Raw genomic sequence first — 24429 nt, 5'->3', positions numbered from 1 at the left:
TCTCTCCGGCCCCAAAAAGAAACATTTTTTAAAAATTGTAACAAATTGTAGTTTTACCTTTTTTTTTTTCTGGGTCACATCCGGCAACGGTCATTCCTGGCTCCACGCTCAGAAATTGCTCCTGGCAGGCTCGGGGGACCACATGGGATGCCGGGACTCGAACCACCGTCCCTCTGCATGCAAGGCAAAAGCCCCACCCCCATTCCATCTCTTTGGCCCCTGTAGTTTTACTTTTATTTGCTGGATGAACCTGGCCAATTTGCTTCTTAAATTTGTTTTGTTTTGTTTTGTTTTATTTTGTTTTGTTTTTCTTTTTGATTTTTGGGTCACACCCGGCAGTGCTCAGGGGTTACTCCTGGCTCTACGCTGAGAATTCACTCCTGGCAGGCTTGGGGGTCCATATGAAATGCTGGATTCGAACCACCATCATTCTGCATGCAAGGCAAATGCCTTACCTTCATGCTAATTCTCCGGCTCCATATATATATATATTAACTGTAGCTCTTTGTAATCGCAGATAAAAGTAATGAGGATTAATGAGCAGAGAAACAGAGTCTGGAGTAGCCCTTTGTTAGCTGTGACCCCTCAATACAATTAAACAAAACAAAAAATAATGAGAAGTAAATTAAAATATCTCTCTACATGCCAATAAATATGGGAATCCATGATCCCTGCATCTACCACAATGAATGCATATATACATGGAAATTCTATTTTTACTCAGTAATATTCTACATCCCCATTGATCTCTACCTTAGTTTTGTTTTTGTTTTGGGGCCACACCTGGCACTGTTCAGGGGTTACTAGACTGTGTGCTCAGAAATCACTCCTGGCAGGCTCAGGGGACTATATGAGATGCTGAGAATCGAACCTGGGTCAACTGTATGCAAGGCAAACAATTCCCTACTTGCTGTGCTATCACTCCAGTCCCCTTTGCTTGTTTTGTGATTCAATTAACAAAATATGTTAAGGATAGCTACATCCAACACAAATCAAAACAGTCGAGGCTGGGAAAGTGGCGCTAGAGGTAAGGTTTCTGCCTTGCAAGCGCTAGCGTAGGTCGGACCGTGGTTCGATCCCCCGGTGTCCCATATGGTTCCCCCAAGCCAGAAGCGATTTCTGAGCACATAGCCAGGAGTAACCCCTGAGCGTCAAACGGGTGTGGCCCAAAAACAAAACAAAACAAAAAAACAACCCCCCCCCCAAAAAAAAAAACCCAAATCAAATAAGTTGTTTTTTAAAACCTTGTGAAAATCTGAATGTTTTTCCTCCTGGTTATATTTACCACCTGTCATTTTTGCTAACTTGAAAACTTCAAGAGGCTTATTGCCTGTAGAGGAACAAGGAACAGGATCCTTATGATAATATATTTTGTTTTCTTTTCATCAGTTTTTCTCAAAAAAATAAAAAAAGGAGATATGAATGAATGAAAAAGGAGACTGAATAAAGCCCAGGAGCCAAAAAGGGAAAGAAAAGTGGGGGGAAGTAAACTGAGTAATTTGAGGATCAAGGTATATCTCTAGTTCTTTAAACTCATCAGAGGCTACTACTGACATATCCTCAGTCTTACCATGGAGAGCTTGTCTATTCACACACGACCTTTGAAATGGACATATTTTCTCTTTCTTTTAGGTGGCATTCTACTGAATACCAGTCGGCAGCACAGATCAAAACCCACCCATGGCATTGGAAGATACAAGCACCTAATTCAACCACAAGAGGTAAAGGGAGTAGGAATTCTTTAGAAAAGGATTGTGTGGTTGGGGCCGGAGCAGTGGTACAGCAGGTAGGGCATTTGCCTTGCAACATCCGACCTCAATTTGATATTCAGCATCCTTTATGATTCCCTGAGCACTGTCAGGAGTAGTTCTTGAGTGCAGAGCCAGAAGTAATCTCTAAGCACTGATAGGTATGTCCCCAAAACAAAAATGAACAAACCAAAAAATAAAAGGATTGTTTATGAAACAGACAGATAGTTTATGGGTTAAGGTACTTTTGTTTTGTTTTGTTTTGGTTTTTGGGCCGGCGTTGCTCAGGGGTTACTCCTGGCTGTCTGCTCAGAAATAGCTCCTGGCAGGCACGGGGGACCATATGGGACACCGGGACTCGAACCAACCATCTTTGGTCCTGGATCGGCTGCTTGCAAGGCAAACGCCGCTGTGCTATCTCTCCGGGCCCCGTTAAGGTACTTTTTTTATATGCTGCTGGCCATGGTTCAATCCCTGGTGCCCAATGTGGTGTCTCCAAGCACCATGAGGAGTGATAGTCGAAGCCAGGAGTAAGCCCTGGGCACCATTGGGTGTGGCTCCAAAATAAAAATAAACAAATAAAAAAAAGTATGGTGTGCCCCTTTTGCAAAGGCCTGAAAGTCAGACTGATGTAGGAGCTGTGATGGCGGGTCTTTGTGTTAGTACATGATTCCCAAGTTCCTTAATTTTTTTTATATTTTTTTTTATTTTCAAACTTTATTTAGTACTTGATTGGTTGATTGATTGATTTCTGGCCCACACCCAACGGCACTCAAGAGTTACTCTCGGCTCTGCACTCAGAAATTGACCCTGGTAGGCTGGGGGACCATATGTGATGCTGGGAATCAAGCTTGGTCTTTCCAGGACAGCCGAACTCAAGGCCTTACTGCTGTGCTATCTCTTTGGCCTTATGGTTCTGTAATATTTTCAAAAATGAAAATATTGAGTTATAAACATGCTGAGACTCAGAGTTAAAAGGTAGAAATTTTATTAGAAAGTACAGGAGAGCCGGGCGTGGTGGCACACGCCTGTAGTCCCAGCTACTCGGAAGGCTGAGGCCAGAGGATCGCTAGAGTCCAGGAGTTCTGGGCTGCAGTGCGCTATGCCGATTGGGTGTCCACACTAATTTCGGCATCAATATGGTGACCCCCCCGGGAGCGGGGGACCACCTGGTTGCCTAAGGAGGGGCGAACCTGCACTCGTCTTCGCTTCTGCCCTTTAATGGGAGAGATCTCCGGCTAGCAGCTTTCTCTCAACCAGGACAGAAGGTAGAAGGCGAATACAAATAATTCGCAAGTGTTTAAGCTCTTTTGTGAACACCTAGAAAATTAAGCCGTAGAAGTTAATAAAACGCTCAAGCAGAGTTCCTGTCAAGAGGTTTATTGAGGGAGCAAGCAAAGTTTTTATACCCTGCTTCAGTGGGAGGAGCAAAAACATAGGATTGAAACTTAAACCAATCAGATTTGTACAGGTACAACGATTTTAACCAATGGGAGCAGACACATTTTGATGGCGGGAAGGATAAGGAGAAACCTGGCAGGATGGGGGGAGGGGAAGCAAATCCTTAATAGATCTTACAGTTTAAACCTTACAAAAGCCTATCTATAATTGCGTTGTATGAGAGCAGTTACAAAAACAAGTTCCATGGAAAGTTTAAGGAATCTAGTTAAGCCAGATTCTCTGTGGTGAGTTAAATTTATTTGCAGGGTTCTTTTGGCTCAGGGCTATGCAAACTTATGGCTTGAATCAGGCAGCGGTGAAAAATCCATTGAATATGTGGGTGTACGGTCGCCCACACGAACCGGCCCAGGTTGGAAACGGAGCAGGTCAAAGCTCCCATCAGTAGTGGGATCGCGCCTGTGAATAGCCACTGCACTCCAGCCTGGGCAACATAGTGAGACCCTGTCTCTCTAAAAAAAAAAAAAAATGTACAGGAGAAAGGAGGAGGAACTCCCCATGGAGGGAAGAACTTAGCATAGGACTAAGTTAATATGGCTCATTTTATAGTGGATTTTATAGGGAAACTTAGTCTGTATAGGTTTTTTTTTTTTTTTTTTTTTTTTTTTTTTTTGGTTTTTGGGTCACACCCGGCAGTGCTCAGGGGTTACTCCTGGCTGTCTGCTCAGAAATAGCTCCTGGCAGGCACGGGGGACCATTTGGGACACCGGGATTCGAACCAACCACCTTTGGTCCTGGATCGGCTGCTTGCAAGGCAAACGCCGTTGTGCTATCTCTCCGGGCCGTCTGTATAGGTTTTAAAAGCCTCTTTGCATTCCTTATCAATTGATAAAAATGTTACAGAGAATGAAAAATTACAGAGTGGTCTGGCTGGTCTGGGTCTTGTGGGTTCTCTTTGATCATGAGTCTTAGGTATGTCCATAATCTTATCCTCCTAGGTGATAAAGAAGTCTACGGTCCAGTTAGAAATATTTAAAGTATAAGCCAAGTCCTTGGTGATGATGTGTGTGTTAGGTTAATGTGGACAAATGGAACTGCTGGCAAGGAGAATTGAGGTTCTCTCTATCAAGACCTGCATGGGTTAGATGGCATTGAGTCATGGGCTAGAAAAGATAGTCTTCTGCAATTACTTAGTTTGTGTATTCTCTAGGCTGTAGATGTTCTGACCAGCTCTGTCTTATCCCAACTGTCTTATCTAGGTTATGTCATCATAGTGAAAGACAAATGATTTAGTTTTATTATTTGTGACTTTGTTCCTCACCTACCCCATCCTTAGTTATCTTCTTTGTTTGCTTTTTGGAGGGCACACCTGCTGGTACTCAGGAATTACTTCTGACTCTGTGCTCAGGAGTTACTCCTGCTGAAGCTAGAGGAATCAGAAGGAATGCTGAGGATGGAACCTGAGTTAGGTTTGTGTAAGGTAGATGCCCTACCTGCTGAACTAGCTGAGCTGAGCTATCTTCTTATTCAGTATAGAAACAGTGAAAATGATACAATTGATTTAGTTAAATGCATGGTTTATGGCAAGTAGAGGTGGACTGAACTGACATATTCAGTCAAGAGCTATTTTTTATAGCATCTGCAGGTTTGTAATCTGAATGTGTTCCTTGAATTCCTTTTATAAACGACTCAGAGTTCTAAGCCTTGTAAGATTACCTAGCCTATCCCACTGGCCCCAGCTGTAGGACTCCTCTGTTGTGCTTAGATTTCCTGGCAATACATATAATGTAGTGGTGGGATGGGCACAATGCTGGCTTGTGACTTTGAGTCACATATCTTTTGCTTCCTGTAAGCCAACCAGGTGAGGAGAGTTTGCTATCTACTTGGGGAGACTTTATTTTTGTGTATTTTTGTTTGTTTTTGTTTTTTGGGTCATACTCTGGCAGCGCTCAGGGGTTACTCTTGACTCTGCGCTCAGAAATTGCTCTTGGCAGGCTCGGGGGACCATATGGGATGCCGGGATTCGAACCACCGTCCTCCTTTCTGCATGCTAGGCAAACACCCTACCTCCATGCTATCTCTCCGGCCCCCATACTTGGGGAGATTTTAATATGACTTTTGGTTCTTTGGCCTGCGAGGAGCAACCCCTGAGACCATGGGGTGTGGCCCCAAAACAAACAAACAAACAAACAAAAGCAAACAAAAAGAAATTTCATAAGTCACTTCTTAGGCTTTTATCATGCAGGCTTTTAGCAGGATAGCCCTACTGAAATTGTTACACAGCTGTAGGCAGAGTACTGAAGAGGGAACCTGGAAACTTAGCCACAGTTTACCACACTCCTCCGGATATGGTGAACCTTGCAATTATATGTAAAATGTTTACTATGTTTGATTTTTTTTTTTTCTGCTAAGGGAGTCCTTCACTTTTATCCCTACTCTCAAAGGCAGAAAAACACTGGATAGAGGATGTCTGAGTATCTTTCACCTCATCCTGTCACTTCACGATGCTATGAAATGTACTTGTTGAACACCACTTTGTACTAGGCTCTCTTGTCTTGGTCCCTTGCCTCTTCAGCCTAGGTTGCAGTAACATTTAATGGAATGAATGAGCAGGATCTCCTAGTTCTTGCCCAGAAGGAGCCAGAGGGAGCTGGTAAACCATTAGCGATGAGACTGATAATTATGCTTCCCATCAGAAAGTGACAAGTGCTGAAAGGAAGATACATAGTGCTATTTAAATTCAGAAGGAGTGATTTACACTTGCTGAGGTGTGACCTCTTAAGAGTAAGTTGTTGGAGTTGTTTTATTTTGGGAATTTCCCCCATCCCCCATCCCTTCTAAAAGTCGCTCATAAATAAGCAGGAAATAAAATTATTTTTGTTGGGGCTTATGCTTTTTTTGTTTTCTTAATTTCTTAGGTCTTCATTCAAAGATCATTTTTTGCATATCCCTTTTTCTGAACAGCTCTTTAGTTTGGTATAAACAGAGTTTGGGGGCCAGGGAGAGAACTGAAAAGATTGGAGTTCATGCCTGCATACTCAGGTCCCCACTTTCAAGTTCCACTGCTGCATAGTCTTTCTAGCACTGTTAGTCTCCTTACACTCTTCCCCACTGTCCCCCACAATGGAAGTTTAATGGCATATGTGTGCCATCTGTCTCCATCTTTCTAGTTTCCTTTTATTCTTTTTTATTTTCAGATGGGGGTTGGGCCATACCTGGCTGTCCTCTGGGCTTATTCCTGGCTCTGCACTCAGGAATCACTCTTGGCAGGCTCAGGGTCCATATGGTGTGCAGGGATCAAACCTGGGTCAGTCACATACAAAGCAAATACCTTACCTGTTGTACAATCTCTCAAATCCCGTATGTCCCATGAAAACCTTGCTTTAGCAGCATTGATTATCTTCTTTTTATCCAAATTGTTTTGGTGGTTTAAGGCCCATCACATGCAGTTTTGACTACGGAAGATCACTTCTTTGCTACTAAATGCTCAATCTGTCAATTCCTATATGAAAGCAGGGCAAGGAGACAATCTTCCTGCTCGAGAAGTTTTCTACGAATCCATGCATGGGTGACTTGTCCTTCTGTGAGATGTGGGAGTTTCTCATGCTTCTTCTTTTTCAGGACTCATTGCTCAGCATCAACTGTCTGTTCTGATCACTGTCTTCCTTTCTAGATTGTGAATTTCCTAAGGGAAGAGGCCATGTCTCATTGTGCTCTGTTCCCTCAGCATTCAGAATTACATGTTTGGCACACAGCTACCTGACATCAGGTAGCAGGGAGTTAAGTATTGATTGTGCTGAACTGAAATGAGTTCCTGCAGTTTTCTTGAAGTTGTAAATTAGAGCTGACAAAGAACCCACTATCTGCAAACAGCTGGCTTCAGATGACCTTGGTTGCTGCATGGAGATTCCCTGTAGTTGGAACTGTAGGTTTCTCTGATGTCTGAGGGTAGCCAGGTCATAGTGCTGGATAGTGGTGGAAGCTGCTGTGGGCCCCTCACTTCTGTCACAAAACTGTACAGTGAGAGCTTATAGAGATTTTTCTCAGCTCCTGTCTCTCTTTTACAACCACTTGGGAGATGGACATTGTAAGCTAGAAGGTACCCTGTCTTTTCTCACCTTAAGCCTCAGACCTAGAAAGAAAAATAAGCAGCCTGATTTTTATATATATATATATATATATATATATATATATATATATATATATATTTTTTTTTTTTTTTTTTTTTTTTTTTTTGGTTTTTGGGCCACACCCTGTGCCGCTCAGGGGTTACTCCTGGCTATGCGCTCAGAAGTTGCTCCTGGCTTCTTGGGGGACCATATGGGACACCGGGGGATCGAACCTCGGTCCGTCCTAGGCTAGCGCAGGCAAGGCAGGCACCTTACCTCCAGCGCCACCGCCCGGCCCCTGATTTATATTTTATTCCTTTTTGGGTCTTTGGGTAATCCCTCTATTCTCTTGAGAGCTACATTCTGAGACAATGGTTCATCCTCATTTACAGAGACCTAGCTCTTGCCCCATTTCTGCTGGTGTAATCTCTTCATTCCTTTGCTCAAAGCCCTACACTTCTTTTCATGACTTATCTGCCTTGGGAAGAAAGGGGACTTCTCTTTTCAATAGCTTTCCTTTTCACCTCTGTGCTCCAGGCACTTTTTTTCCTGCACCTTTTTTTCTCTTAAATCTTTGAGGCTTTGCTTATGCTCTTTTCTCTGTGTGGGATAAAACCTTATCTTGACTGTAAGAGATAGCTTTTCTGGTATCTCTATCTCTGGTTTATCTCCAGACTAGCACTTGTAGCTGTTTCAATGTCTTTAACATTAACATTAATATTGACATATTAATATTTATTGACATTGTCAATTATATTGACATTTAAAAGAACTCAAAAGACCAGAGCACATGTAGGGTACGAGGTTCCATCCTTGGTACTACATGACCTTTTAGACACTTCAGGGTGTAGCTCTGGTGGTCTCCAGCTTTCTGAGCCATCTCTCTAGCCCCATTTTTGTTTGGTTTTGGTTTTGGCTTTTGGTGAGGTTTTGTTCATTTGGTATGCTTTGGCCACATCAGTGGTGCCTGACAAATTCTGGTTTAAAATAACTTCGTGAGGGACCATAGAAATAGGACAGCAAATAAGGTGCTTGCCTTGCTAAAAGTCAACCCGTGCTCAGTTCCCTGGCATTCCATTTGGTTCCCAGAGCACCATGAGAGGTAATTCCTGAGTGCAGAGCTAGGAATAACCCCTGAGCATTTCCAGGTATGACCCAAACTCCCTTCTCTTTAATAGATATAAAAAATTTAGGGGCTGGTGAGGTGGCGCTAGAGGTAAGGTGTCTGCCTTGCAAGCACTAGTCAAGGAAGGACTGTGGTTCGATCCCACCCCCATATGGTCCACCCAAGCCAGGGGCAATTTCTGAGTGCTTAGCCAGGAGTAACCCCTGAGCATCAAATGGGTGTGGCCAAAAACAAACAAACAAAAAAATTTAAACAACTTAATCCTGGGTTAGAGTTATGGTACAGCAGATAAGGGCACTTGCCTTGCATGTGGCTGATTTGGATTCAATCTTAGTCATCCCAAATGGCCCTCTTAGCCCCATCAGGAGAGATCCCTTAGAGCACTGCCAGGAGTACACCCCTTTAAGCACTGTTGAGTGTGGTCCAGAAAGCCCAAAATATATTTTAAATAAAATCAGACTACCTTAATATCCATTTCTAGCCCTAGAATCACTAAACTGGTGAATACAGTCAGTATCATCAATCATCATCATCATCCTTATCATTTGTTCTCAGGAAACTAGAATTGTCACTTAAATATGATTCTGATTTGCTGGATTTTCTGGGAATGATGCCTAGTCGTCTTGGACTTGGGGCTATGAGATCTATTTTATTTATGGGTGCCACAACAAAATAAATAGGTGCCATGAAAAAAGATACCTTTTCTAAGTCATCAGTGAAAATAGTATGAAGTTCTAAAAGAAAAGGTATCATAATTACTATGGGCGATTCTCTAAAGAGGAACTAAGTTGCCCGAGTTGAGAAAGACATCTTCTTCTCTCACACCTGAGCCTGGAAAACAGAACATTTACCAGGCAGCTACACACTGACAGCAATTTATATTACCTTTAATTCATCCTCTCTCAGATTGCTCTTGGCAGCCCTCTGCTTATTGGACAATATTGAGAATAAGCAAATGGTCCTGGGAGAAATAACCTACCAGTAAGTCTATGCCAGTATGAAGTGATACATTCTTTTTCTTTCTGTTAGGTAAAAAATCATCCTAAATAAGGTCAGGGATATAGTTTAGTGGCAGAGCACTTTTCTTGTATATGTGAAATCCTGCCTTCCATCCTTGGCACCACCAAAATAAAAAGAAATGGACTGGAGAGATTGCTCTATAAATTGAGTGCATGTCAAACGTGATGTATGTTGGAGACCAGGCTTGATTTATCATTGGCACTGCATGGTCCCCAAGAATAGAACTGGGAGTAACCCCTCAACCCCAGCACCATTTAGTATGGTCCCCAAATTCCCTCCCTTCAAAAGGAGAGAAAATAAAATCACTCAAAACAATCTCAGGCCTTTTTCCTCATTTACTTTATATGTGGGAGCCCAAGGTTTTTTTTTTATTTTCTTTGTTTTATTATTTGACAATATCAAAAAATACTCAGTTTTTTTTTTGAGCCACACCCAGTGACATTCAAGGGTTACTACTGGCTATGCACTCAGTAATTGCTCCTGGCTTGGGGGACTATATGGGACATGGGAGGATCGAACCATTGTCCGTCCTAGGTTAGTGCATTCGAGGCAGATGCCCTATTGCTTGCGCCATCTCTCTGGCCCCAATACTCAGTATTTAGTCCTGACTCTGCATTCAGGGATCATTCCTGGTGGGCTCGAGGGATTACCTGAGGTGGTGGGGATCAAACCCTAGTCTGACTCATGCAAGGCAAGCTCCGTACCCACTCTACTATTGCTCTGGCTCCTGGGAGCTTCAGATTTGACCACCAGCACTGCATAGTTTTCTGAGCACTGAGCCACGAGTAGCCTAAACACCACTGGTATGGCCCAAAACAAAAACAAACAAAAAAACTGGGCTGGGATACAGATTAAGGTACTTTGAATATGCTAATCCTGGTTTAATCCCCTGCACCACACCTGGTCTCCTTAACATCATCAGGAGTGATCCCTGAACATAGAGCCAAGAATAAACCCTGAGCACTGCCTGGTGGATTCTCTCAACCCTCTACACCCAGAAGTAATTAATGAATTAAATATTGAGAAGAAAGATAAGCCTTTCTCCCTGAAGAGTCAGGAGGGTGTTAATGGACTTTATTTTAACAAATATTTATCAAATACTACCTGTACTTTTCTACTGGTGTGTAAAGGAAACTGTTATGCTTGGGTTGGCTGGAAACATTGAAGCTGTAAAGGACCCCTAGCTTCCCAAGCACTCTGGAGAGCTGCCCTGCTTGTACTGATAAAAAAAACAAACAAACAAACAAACAAAAAAACTGGCTGTGGCACACCAATTTCCTCTTGCCCAGCCAATTCTAAGTTATTACAGTGTCAGAGTTTTAGAGAGATTTCTGTGCTGGAGAGATATACAGTGGGTAGAGCTCTTGCCTTACATGCTGCTTAACTAGTTTTTAGGTTTGATACCTAGTACCCCATATGTTCTCTGAGTTAACCAGGTGTGATCCCTGAGTACAGAGCTGAGAGTAGTAGATCTTGAGCATCACTGAGTGTGACCCCAAAACAAAAGAAAAATAAACAGAATTTTAGATTTTGTTTTGGTTTGTTTGGTTTTGTTTTGGGGTTCACAGCAGGTTGTGCTGAGGCTTATCCCTGGCTCTGTTCAGGAATTACTCCGGGCAGGCTCAGAGACCATATAGGGTGCTGGGGATTGAACCTGGGCCTGTCACATGGAAGGCATTTGCCTGGGCCTGTCACATGGAAGGCATTTGCCTCCCCACTGTACTGTGTAACTAGCCACCAAGAGATTTGTATTTGATATGGATAAAAGATCATTTTGTTTTTGTTTGGGGGCCATACCTGATGGTATTCAGAGTTTATTTCTGGCTCTTGGCTCAGGGATCACCCTGGTAGTACTTGGAGGACCATATGCTGTGCTCGGAATTGAGCTGAATTCTGCCTTGCATGCATCTATACTCTTTCTCCTTTTCCCTGTTTCATCTTTTTTGTTTTTGTTTTTGGACCACACCTAGTGCTCAGGCATTACTTCTGGCTCTGTGCTCAGAAATCACTCTGGGCAGGCTTGGGGGACCATATGGGATGCCGGAGATCGAACCCAGGTTGGCCACATACAAGACATATGCTCTGTCTGCTGTGTTATTGCTCCAGTCTTCCTGGTTCTTTTTTTTTTTTTTTTTTTGGTTTTTGGGTCACACCTGGCAGTGCTCAGGGGTTATTCCTGGCTCCAGGCTCAGAAATTGCTCCTGGCAGGCACAGGGGACCACACGGGGTGCCGGGATTCGAACCGATGACCTCCTGCATGAAAGGCAAACGCCTTACCTCCATGCTATCTCTCTGGCCCCTCCTGGTTCATTTTTAAAGTACTTGCATTGCATTTTTTCAGTACTTCTCACGCCACATTTGCCTTTGGAATTCTGGTGATCTCTGAACCAAACCCTTTCGTAATTACAATGATTGCAGTCTTCCAAGATGTAGATAAAAGGTACATTTATGGGTAGAACTGTCTAAATTTTAGATTTTCTCTCATCAGTTTTACTTGGTTGAAAACATGTTGACAGGGAATCTCAGAAATGTTTTCTTTTTTTTAAGACCTCATTTATATTATATAACTATATTTCTGCTAGTAAAATCAGCCTTGTTATATATGATGAAAGCATGTTGATGAGTACTTCAAAGAGAAATAAAAAAACTGCAGCTGGAAGTTTGAAAACCATATTTTTTGATTTATCAATTATCCTGTGATCCAGGCGGTGTGGCAGAGGAAGCAGATTCTCTATGACCATATGGCTAGTAAATGACAGATGCTGTGCTGTAGGAATAAGTCGAGAAATGAATGAGACATCCTTTGTTTGTTTTGTTTGGGGGTGGTGGTGGTGGTTAGCCGCAGTGCTCAGAGCTTACTCTGACTCTGCATTCAGGAATCACCCTGGTGGACTCGGAACTATATAGAATTCCAGGGATCAATACCTAGTCAGACTCATGCAAGGCAAGTTTCCTACCTGTTATACTATCACTCTGGCCCTGAGACAGCATTCATTTATTCATTTATTTCCTCTTCCCCCTTTCTTCTTCCTCTCTTAGGGACCTTACTTCAGGTGCTCAGCAACCCTCTGGCCACTCCCAGCCTTGCTTAGGTGGTATTTTTGGGCCTAACAAGTTTTTATGTGACCAGGTTGTATGAGAGGACTATCAGGGCTACCCCTTGGCTGTGCTTGGCTAGGGAGGCATGAAATTTCAGAGACTGAATGTAGGACCTTGAGTCTGCGAGTGTGTGCTCTATCATTTGAACCATTTCCCTGGCCTGAGACATAGTACTGTCTTACAGAAGCTGAAGTATTGATCTCATTAGCATAATCGAGAGATCCAATTTAATTGAGGGAATTAAACAGGATAAAAATTTATTTCTGGACTGGAGAGATAGCATGGAGATAGGGCATTTGCCTAGCATACAGAAGGATGGTGGTTTGAATCCCGGCATCCCATATGGTTCCCCGAGCCTTCCAGGAGCGATTTCTGAGCATAGAGCCAGGAATAATCCCTGAGTGCTGCCAGGTGTGACCCAAAAACAAAATAAACAAAAAAAAATTTATTTCTCCATTGCAGATAAAAGTAAAAGTAATTCCAATTTTTTGTTATTTCATATTTATTATACTCCTTCTGTCTTATGGTCCATGTTGGCTGTTTTTTCCCTTTTCCATCATTATGTCTGTTCCATCCAGTAGGATAGTGAATGGGAGGGCGGTGTGTATGAGCCTATATTCAACTTACTGAAACTTAGTCGCATAACCATATTTAGCTGCAAGATTAGCCAGGAAATTCTATTTTTTGAGAAATAGTTATATGCTCAGCCAAAATCCAATAGTTCTGCTGTTAAAGGAAAAAAGAAGGAGTAGATATGTGTAAACTAGGGACCAGAGGGATAGTTTAGGAGTTAAGGTGCTTGCCTTGGAACTGGTGCCACATACAGTGGGTAGGGCATTTGTCTTACACATAGCCAACCTGGGTTCAATCACAGTACCCCATATTTGGATCCCTGGCATCACATGGTTCCCTAAGCAACCCTTAAGTACCATCAGCTGTGGCTCCAAACCAACATAACCTCACCACTACCACCAGAACAAAGGTTCTGCAACTGCCAGGCTTTGTACATTTTAACAGAAAGATGGAGGTGGAGAAGAAAGTTCTGGAATTGTTAGATTTGAGCCCTGGTGCTTACCTGCTGTTTGTCTTCATTCTCAACTTTTCTAAGCTACAGTTTCCTTAACTATAAATACTTCCCATTAAACTTTCAATGTTGTTAGTGAGGAAAAATTTAAATATGAAAATTATAAGGACTTTGCAATGCCTGAAACATAGATCTTGGAAGTAGTAGTGCTGATGAGTCCATTAATCCCTCTTTTTACAGTCTCCTAGCACCATTTTCCTCCCTCAAAGTAGGCATTTCCTCATCATTACTTGCATATGCCTCTTTGTCATTAATACTCTTTTTTTTAATAAACTATTTAAGTACCGTGATGACAAACACGATTGTAGTTGTGTTTCAGTCCTTAATAGGACAATCCCTTCACAAATGCAGCATTCCCACCACCACCAGTGCCCCCCTCCCAGCCCCTGCCTGTATTCAAGACAGGCATTTTACCACAGTTACTTTTTTTTTTTTTTTTTGGTTTTTGGGTCACTCCCGGCAGCGCTTAGAGGTGGCTCTATGCTCAGAAATCGCCCTTGGGGCCGGGAAGGTGGCGCTAGAGGTAAGGTGTCTGCCTTACAAGCGCTAGCCAAGAACGGACCGCGGTTCGATCCCCCGGCGTCCCATATGGTCCCCCCAAGCCAGGGGCGATTTCTGAGCACATAGCCAGGAGTAACCCCTGAGTGTCAAACGGGTGTGGCCCAAAAACCAAAAAAAAAAAAAAAAAAAAGAAGCTGTTTTGGGGCCGGGCGGTGGCGCTGGAGGTAAGGTGCCTGCTTTGCCTGCGCTAGCCTAGGACGGACCGCGGTTCGATCCCCCGGCGCCCCATATGGTCCCCCAAGAAGCCAGGAGCAACTTCTGAGCGCATAGCCAGGAGTAACCCCTGAGCGGCACAGGGTGTGGCCCAAAAACCAAAAAAAAAAAAAAAAAAGAAATCGCCCTTGGCAGGCACAGGGAACCATATGGGATGCCAGGATTCGAACCACCGTCTTTCTACATGAAAGGCAAACGCCTTACCTCCATGCTATCTCTCCAGCCACATTTTTTTTTAAGTTTAGTAAGCTCTTCTCTCTCTTTTCTTTTATTTTTTTTCTCTTTTCTTTTTTTTAAGGATAAGAGTTAAAAAAATAAAAAGGGCCCAGAGAGATAGCACAGCAGCGTTTGCCTTGCAAACAGCCGATCCAGGACCAGAGGTGGTTGGTTCGAATCCCAGTGTCCCATATGGTCCCCCGTGCCTGCCAGGAGCTATTTCTGAGCAGACAGCCAGGAGTAACCCCTGAGCAATGCTGGGTGTGGCCCCAACCCCCCCCAAAAAAAATACAATGATAACGGTGTGAGAGTAGCAATTGTTGTTGTTTGCATAGGCCCAGCAGAATATGAAGGGAAAACCTTGGCCTAAATACAAGGAGACCTTACCCCTGAAGTTTTCTGGCATAAGACCGACTCTGGGCTTCAGGTATACTAGATTGTCCAACCCCTGAGTTATTCTCTGTGGTCCCGGTGAAATTTTTTCGCACATTAGCTGTTGTTGGTGTCAGATTCCTGTAGTTAAAGATTCTGGTTTCTGTGCATTTCCTTCATCGAAGTCAGAATGATGTGGAGCGTCCTCTAATTTCACCTCACCATTAGATGCAGAGAGCCCTGCTCTGCAAGCGTGTTGCTATGTCCTCTGGGTAGTACTCTCACTTTATACACCTTTCCTGATGAGTTGCAAGCTTCACTGAACAGCTTGGGTATTCTCATATCCTTTAGGCTAGTACTGACCTGAATCATCAGCTTTGGTTTGTAATTTCCCCCTTTCTTTGGACCACACCTGGTGATGTTTGAGAGTTGCTTATAATAGTTTTCAGGGGAACGTTTGGTCCCGGGGATTGAACAAAGGCATCATCCCACATGCAAAGAGCATTTATTTTACTGGCCTGGTAATTTTTTTTTTAATTTTTTGGGCCACAGAGAGCAATGCTCAGGGGTTACTCATGGCTCTGCACTCAGGAATCACTCCTGGTGGTGTTCAGAAGACTATATGGGATGCCAGGGATCAAACCTAGGTCTACCAAATACAAGGCAAGGGTCCTATCCATTTTACTATCACTCCAGCCCCTAGTCTGGTAATATTTAGTAAATAAATACATATGGTTTGTGTGTGTGTGTGCGCGTGCACGCGCGCGTGCTCTGAGAACAGATAGGAGTGGTACCTAGTTTAGCCGTGTGTGTGTGTGTGTGTGTGTGTGTGTGTGTGTGTGTGTGTGTGTGTGTGACCTTTTGGATTGGTCCCTTATCTTATCTGTTTCCACCCCAGGGGGTGGTATTTCACTTCCCAATAAAGATATCCCCACACGTAACTCCCTGCCATCCCCCCACATACATACACCCCTTCTCAGGGAGAAGCTGCTTTCAGCTTTGTTTTTTGTTTTTTTTCCCCACAGCTAGTCTGTCTGCTAGGCTGGTATTTCTTGCTAGTGAGTAAAATGTGATGGAATTTTCCTGAATCTCTTTTATTTCTCTACCTGTATGTGGGTTATGTCCTGTGTCGGGTCTGAATATGCTTCTGAACCTGAATCTGCCCAATCCCTTGGGACATGAGGCTTCTGCTTCAGTGTGGGCACAGGGGATGATGGGACATGAAAAAAATTTGAGAGGACTTGAACCAACCTTTTTGTGGTGAGGGTTTTTATTATCATTATAATTCTTATTTTTAGTCAAGATAGTTTTTTTGAGGGGAGCCACACCCGTTTGATGCACAGGGGTTACACCTGGCTAAGTGCTCAGAAATTGCCCCTGGCTTGGGGGGACCATATGGGATGCCGGGGATCGAACGGTGGTCCTTCCTTGGCTGGTGCTTACAAGGCAGATACCTTACCTCTAGCGCCACCTCACCGGCTCCGTCAAGATAGTTTTTATTAAAACTTACTTAGATGTGAAGGAAGAGAAAGATATTTCGGGGGGAACACAAACTGCTCAGAGTGGAAATAAACAAGAGAACAAAGAAATATAGAGACAAGAAAGCAAGATACCTGTTCAAGGGAGAACATGGGCTTGAAGAGCAAGTGATGTTGGTGGTGTTTTTTGGTTATTTTTTTTAATTACTTTTTTATTATTATTTTTGTGCCACACTTAACCTTAGCAATGCTGGGGCTGGGGATATTCTTGATTCAGTTGAGGGGGAGGGTATTTCCAGCTATGCTCAGTGGACTATGCAGTCTTAGGATCAAACCTGGGTGTCCTGCATGCAAAGCTTTAGCTCAGTCCTTTGAAGGACCTTCAGACATGGACCAGCCTTTTAATTCATCTGTTGGGGATAGCAGGGTTTGAACCTGTTCGAAACTTATTTCTGGCTCTGTACTCAAGTGTTTACTCCTGGTGGTGCTTGGGGGACCATAAATGGTGCCGGGGATCAAACCACATTCAAGGCATGTCTTTTACCCCTTTACTATCTCACCCAGCTCAGAACCAATCATTTTTAGTTTTAGTTTAGTTTAGTTTTGATTTTTTGGGGAGGTACACACCCTAGGCACTGAGGAGTTACTCCTGGCTCTGCACTCAGAAATCACTCCTGGGACCAGAGAGGTGGCACTAGAAATAAGGCATCTGCCTTGCAAGCGCTAGCCTAGGACATTCCGTGGTTCAATCCCCGGGCATCCCATATGGTCCCCCCAAGCCAGGGGCGATTTCTGAGGGCATAGCCAGGAGTAACCCCTGAGCATCAAACGGGTATGGCCCAAAAAACCAACAAAAAAAAAAAAAAAGAAAGGAAAGAAATCATTCCTGTGGGGCCGGAGATGGAGGTAAGGCATTTGCCTTGCATACAGAAGGATGGTGGTTCAAATCCCGGCATCCCACATAGTCCCCTGAGCCTGCCAGGAGAGATTTCTGAGAATAGAGCCAGGAGTAACCACTGAGTGCTGTTGGGTGTGACCCCCCCCCTTAAAAAAATCACTCCTGGCGGGTTCTGAGGACCATATGGGATGTAGGTGATCGAACATGGGTTGGCCTTGTGCAAGGCAAATGCCCTACTCACTGTGCTATTGTTGTGGGCCATGGACAATCATTTTTAAAGACAGCATTTATCAAGTAACTACTGTGTACTCTTACTTAAATATCTCACTATCTGGGCCGGAGATGGGGCCGGAGAGATAGCACGGAGGTAAGGTGTTTGCTTTTCGTGCAGAAGGACGATGGTTTGAATCCCGGCATCCCATATGGTCCCCTGTGCCTGCCAGGGGCGATTTCTGAGCATAGAGTCAGGAGAAATCTCTGAGCGCTGCCAGGTGAGATCCCCTCAAGAAACAAACAAACAAACAAACAAACAAACAAAAAAAATCTCACTATCCTTTCAGCTGTACCTACCTGAGGTAGTAGTTAGTTCATGGGGAATTAGCAACAGGATGGCTGGTATTAAACTTTTGATTCCATTGAAAGTCTATGTTCTTACTTAAATAGTCCCTTCTCTCTGGAAGCTCCTTGACAGCTAGAACCATGTTTATTTCTTTAGTATCTTTACTCAGAGTGGCAGTTTGCACACAGGAGGCAATGTTATATAAATAAATTGAATGTTTTATTTTGTAAAATATACCAATAGGATGCCAGGAACATGCTTACATTTCATTCATAGCAATAATAATGTTCTAATAATAGTAATACTAATTGCCATACACCACATGTTTTAACTATCCTGCTAAGCTTTAAAAATACTGTTTTGGGGGCCAGAGTGATAAGTGGTAAGGCATTTGCCTTGCACACAGCCAACCCGGGACAGACTTGAGTTCGATCCTCAGCATCCCCTATGGTTCCCGAGCCTGCCAGGAGCGATTTCTGAACACAGAGGCAGGAGTAACCCCTAAGTGCTGCTGGGTGCGGCCCTAAAATAAAAAAAACCAACACCACCACCAAAGCAGTTAAATTGTTTTAGGGTTGGGGACTTGGCTCAATGGTAGAACAAAGCCTTGCATGCATAAAGCCCTGGGTTTGCTCCCCAGCACTGCAAAATTAATAATAATAAAAAGATATAAAAAGCAGTTTTATTATTATTTGTGTGTGTGTGTGTGTGTGTGTGTGTGTGTGTGTGTGTGTGTGTGTGTGTGGTTTTTGGGTCACACCCGGCAAGTGCTCGGGTTATTCCTGGCTCCAGGCTCAGAAATTGCTCCTGGCAGGCATGGGGGACCATATGGGACACCGGGATTCGAAATGATGACCTCCTGCATGAAAGGCAAACGCCTTACCTCCATGCTATTTCTCCGGTCCCATAAAAGCAATTTTATTTTATAATATTATAAGTAGAATATTTTATATAGTTAGTGTGTGGTTATTAAAGACCCTGTGTGAGGTATCTGACGCTCAGTGCTGAATGTCATGCTCCTTTGGCTCAGCAATTTTCAGGGCCAATAATTGAATTAAGGATAGTCAGAATACACATATGGTCCCTGAATTATACAAATTTCATATAAATTCAGTGTTTGTATTGCATAATAATCTTAGATGTTATAGATGCCAAAATCGACCCCTGGAAAGATCATTCTATGCTGTGTAGTGACTCAATAGACAGGATTTGAGTCTGGATTTTTTCCGGCTTTCATCTAAGCCATTGCTCTTAATGCAGCACCAGTCTTTGCCTCTTTGCCGTCCTCCCCAGGACCCGCCTTTCTGTCTGGCGTGTGTCTGTTCTGTGTGCTGCGCTGAGTAATAAACATAATTGCTTCATGTCTCTGCAGCTCATTGCTCATTCCTGACTGTTCAGAGTACTAATACCAAATCACACACAGCCTCAGATGTACATTTTAAAAATTTTACCACTAGAATTTCTTGAGGCTTATTATGCTGCAGGCATATTAGCCTTTTTATTTGGAAAATAGAAAGAGACAATTCCTGCCCTGCTCTTTCCCACCCTGGAGAGTGCTGCTTGACAGATGTGCTCTCTCTCTCTCTCTCTCTCTCTCTCTCTCTCTCTCTCTCTCTCTCTCTCTCAATATTGAGGAGAGAAGCTGGATCAAAGATCAAAGATCCAGCTTCTGGTCATGGCTAGACATAAAGTGCTATTTCTTTACCATTGTAGCCTTAAATTATTTATCCTCTCTGAGAAATGTTATTCCTTGTTAAAATTATAGAGGGAAAGAAGCAGAGACAAAATTATCTCTAACAACCTTAAATCTGTAGTAGTCTATCATTCTACCTGCTTTTTCCCAGTAGTTTCCCCAGTAACCTTAGGAAGTAATTTGCCTTCACGGGACCTCGTTTTTCTGTCTGTAAAATAGACAGAAGGGCCAGAGTGATAAAATCGCCAGTAAGGCACTTGTTTTGCATTGGCCAACCTGAGTTCAATACCCAATACCCCATATGGTCCTCTGAGCCATACCAAGAGTGGTCCCTGAGCATAGAACCAGGAGTAAGCCCTAAGCACCACAGGTTGTAGCCCCAAAACAAACAAAACAAAACAAAACAAATACAGAATAAAATAGTACTAGTGGCTAAAGAGAACGTACAGGGTTAAGGCAATCTCTTGCACACAGCTGACCCTGTTTGGAACCCCAGTACCATATCGTTCCCTGAGCACCACCACTAAGAATGATCCCTGAGTGCAGTTGGGTGTAGCTGTTCCCCAAATCATAAATAACATGGACTTCCTAATGTGTGCATTTCTATACAAAGCTGGTTTGGAATTATCCCTTGGCACATTGGTTGATCATAGTTTGGTGCTACAGGGAGCTAAGAATGGCCATTTTGGGTAATGGTTCCCATAGTGAGTCCAGGTCAGTCACAGGAACACCAGCTTTGTGGTGGACAGTACCCCATTGTCTCCACCCCCTGTCTCCTGGACTCTCTTGCTTCCCTGCCTGCATCCTCTATGTGAAATCAGAGTGACTGTCTCAAAGCACATCTCTAGACACAGGGAAATAATAAATCAAGTTGCTGGAGCACATACTTTGCATGTAAAAATTTTGAATTCAGTCTCAGCACCCCTCGGTCCTGACTGACTAGATGACTGGTTCTGCATGACTGGATGTTGCAAAAACCCAGCTCTAGTTACAGATACCCCCTGCTGAATATCTCTCCCCAATCATTCCCTGTGATAATCATGAAGGTCTGTACTCAGGCAGTAGGAATAGAAAGGAAGGGAGAAGAGTGAGAAAAAGGAGCAGGTGGAATGATAGGATCTGCTTTCTACTCATGTGTTGTCAGGCTGACTCTGCTATGGCTGATGCCTTGGCTCAGAACTAAAATCTGATATTCCAGTGGGTTCCTTGCAGTGTGAATATTCCAGACAGATCTAGGCCAGTACAAAGAGCAAGTGAACTGCCATGTGGATTACCGAATCAGTTTTCTTTTTTTGTCCTCCAAAGCACCACCTTTGATGGGCTCTGACATTTCCTCTGGTGAAGAAAAGCCTCCTATAGGCTTCAGAAAAGCTCCTCCCATCTCTTCTGGAAAATTTTTGCTGCTTCTCACTGCCTCCCAACATTAGCAGTCTTCACAGCTCTCACTGCAGTGCTGAGGCACCTCAATTGCTCCCTTTGTCCATGGGTGTGGTGGCTTCTGAGAAAGAGAAGCAAGCCCCTCCATCTAGCTGTTATTACTCGAGGTTCTCTTCTCAGTCACCACTAAGTCAAGGGCCCTGGAGTGGTCCCTCGCTTCAGAACTGGAGTGATGTGAGGCTGCAGTGAAGCCCCAATTTAGAATTCAGGGGTCAGGACTTTAATTCCTGGGGATCAGTCCTGTGTGACTCTGTGACTCAGGGAATTAGGGAGACACATTCAATTTCTCTGGGCTTCAGATTTTTCCCCTGGAAAAATGTATAACTGGGACAAAATCATCTTTAAAGACCTTCCTGTTCTAAAATTATAAAACAATGATTCATTGCATATTTTTTCTCTGCCAGGCTTTGAACAAGATGGGAGGAATATAAAAATGAAACAGTAGGGCCCGGAGAGATAACGCAGCGGCGTTTGCCTTGCAAGCAGCCGATCCTGGACCAAAGATGGTTGGTTCGAATCCTGGTGTCCCATATGGTCCCCCGTGCCTGCCAGGAGCTATTTCTGAGCAGACAGCCAGGAGTAACCCCTGAGCAACACCGGGTGTGGCCCAAAAACAAAAACAAAAACAAAAAAAAAGAAACAGTAATAAAACCATGTATTGAGTGATTAAATATTTGTGCCACAGATTATTATTAACCCCTTTATGTCATGTTTAGTTTGCTGAGCATCCCTGTAAGAATAGGACTGTTGGGGCCAGAGAGATAGCTCAGGGGGTAAGGCACATGTCCCCTTTCTCAAATTTGATTCTTGGGACCACATGGGCTCCTGAACATCATTAGGTACAACCTGGGAGGCCCCTGAGTACTGTCAGGTGGCCTAGATAATTCTCAGCAATGCAGGGCCCAAGAAGTACCACATACTTAAGTCCTTGCATTGAATCCCCAACTCAGATTTCTCAGGCTTCCTGAGTACTGCTTAGGAGGCTTTCTCTCCGACAAGAGCCTGTCTGTCATTAGTACTATAGAGAGCATGTGACAAGACCATTCCTGAGTCTTCCCTCTGTTTTCCCAGATTGGGGTTCTGCTGTCTTTTTGTTTTTGTTTTTGTTTTTTTGGTTTTGGGTCATACCCAGTGGAGCTCAGGGGTTACTCCTGGCAGGCACGGGGGACCATATGGGATGCTGGAATTCAAACCACCATTCAGGGGCCGGAGAGATAACATGGAGGTAAGGCATTTGCCTTGCATGCAGAAGGACTGTGGTTCGAATCCCCGGCATCCCATATGGTCCCCTAAGCCTGCCAGGAGCAATTTCTGAGCACAGAGCCAGGAGTAACCCATGAGCTCTACTGGGTATGACCCAAAAACCAAAAAAAGAATTCAAACCACGATTCATCACACATGCAAGGCAAACTCTCTACCACTGTGCTATCTCTCTAGCCCCTTCCCCTTATAACTCTTTTTATAAAATGGCAACATTTTTTCCTTCGGTTTTTTTGGGCTATATCCAGTGACACTTAGGGGTTACTCCTGGCTATGTGCTCAGAAATTGCTCCTGGTTTGGAGGACCATATGGGACACCAGAGGATCGAACCGCAGTCCGTCCAAGGCTAGCATGCGCAAGGCAGGCGCCTTATGCCCTGCGCCATCACTCCAACCCCAAAATGGCAACTTTTGTGATAAGTCTCTAATAATTAGGATAGTCTGCAGATTATTAGACAGTTAAGGAAACAATAAAAAGTACAAAACAGATCCTGGATTTTAGTATTCACCTAATGTAGGACCAAGGTAGCATTGTTTTATATAACAGTGCTAGGTCAACTGGGCTGGATGATTGTGTCTTTAATTTTAATTTCCAATCTGTGCAAAGTTCATATAAAAATGTATTGTACAAAAAAAAAAAAAAAAAAGACCTCCGTATGTGCCGGGGGCCACAAAAAAAAAATGTATTGTAAAGATTGGGAAGGTAGCTCAAAGTGCTGGAGCGCATGCTTTGCACTTTGTTGTTGTTGTTGTTTTGTTTTGTTTTGTTTTTTTCGGCCACACCTGTTTGATGCTCAGGGGTTACTCCTGGCTAAGCACTCAGAAAGCCCCTGGCTTGGGGGGACCATATGGGATGCCGGGGGATCGAACCAAGGTCCTTCCTTGGCTAGCGCTTGCAAGGCAGACACCTTAGCTCTAGTGCCACCTCGCCGGCCCCATGCTTTGCACTTGTAATGCTCAGGTTTAATCCCCAGCATCACGTAGTCCCCTGAGCCACCCCTGTGCATTGAGCCAGGAGTATTGCCTGAGCCCTGGTAAGTATGCCTGAGATTAAAAAGCAAACCTGAAAAAGGATAGTACAAAGAAAATAATTGCAATATAATTATTTATAAATGATAATATAAGAGAAAGGTAGTCAACCTACTCTGAAAAATGGGCAAAATACTTGAATTGGCAGATTATAAAAGAGAAAATATTGGGCTCAATTGACTTAAGGAAATGCATATTAAAACCTCAAGGTAATGGCCGGAGAGATAGCACAGTGGTAAGGCTTTGCCTTGCATGTGGCCAACCCAGGACAGACCTAGGTTTGATTCTCAGCATCCCATATGGTCCCCTGAGCCTGCCAGGAGCAATTTCTTTTCTTTTTTTTTTTTTTTTTTGAGATTTTTTTTTTGTTTGTTTGTTTGTTTGGTTTTTGGGTCACACCCGGCAGCGCTCAGGGGTTACTCCTGGCTCTATTCTCAGAAATTGCTCCTGGCAGGCTCTGGGGACCATATGGGATGCTGGGATTCGAACCATCATCCTTCTACATGCAAGGCAAATGCCTTACCTCCATGCTATCTCTCCAGCCCTGCCAGGAGCAGTTTCTGAGCCCAGAACCAGGAATAAGCTCTGAGTACCACCAGGTTTCCACCCCCCACCCCACAAAAAATCCTCTCAAGGTAGGGGTGAAGATATAGTATAATGGGCATGGGATGCTTGCCTTGCAGGCAGCCAATCCGGGTTCAATCCTTTGTCAAAATATGATGGGGCCATTGGGGCCAGAGCGATAGCACAGCGGTAAGACGTTTGCCTTGCATGCAACCAACACAGGATGGACCCTGGTTCGAATCCCGGCATCCCATATGGTCCCTGAGCCTGCCAGGAGTAACCACTGAGCACTGCATAAAAAACAAAAACAAAAACAAAAAAATTATGGGGCTAGAGTACCAATATAAGGGTAAGGCACATGGCTTAATTGCACATGGCTGACTTAGCTCTGATCCCTGGCACATATGATTCTCAAGCCCTTCCAGGAATAAGCCCTGAACTCCTTTAGGTATAACCTAAACTAAAAACAAGAAAGATTTTTTGAGGGGAGGGGCAGAGTAATAGCACAGTGGGTAGAACATTGGCAATCTCTGGCATCCCATATAGTCCCCAGAGCTTGCAAGGA

General features: G+C 43.7%; 1 protein-coding gene across 1 annotated transcript in view; it reads left to right on the top strand.

Moving 5' to 3' along the window:
* Window positions 1-24429, top strand: part of MRPL48 (mitochondrial ribosomal protein L48) — a 69172-nt gene that overhangs the window by 28195 nt on the left and 16548 nt on the right. Inside the window, exon 4 of the mRNA XM_049780446.1 lies at window positions 1633-1721. Coding sequence (XP_049636403.1) covers window positions 1633-1721 — 89 coding nt within the window. The remainder of the gene's footprint in view (window positions 1-1632; window positions 1722-24429) is intronic.

The sequence above is a fragment of the Suncus etruscus genome, chromosome 9 (genome assembly GCF_024139225.1).
Source record: "Suncus etruscus isolate mSunEtr1 chromosome 9, mSunEtr1.pri.cur, whole genome shotgun sequence".
Taxonomy (NCBI): domain Eukaryota; kingdom Metazoa; phylum Chordata; class Mammalia; order Eulipotyphla; family Soricidae; genus Suncus; species Suncus etruscus.
Note: the sequence above shows the minus strand (reverse complement) of the source record. Positions and strands in the feature narration are given on the sequence as shown.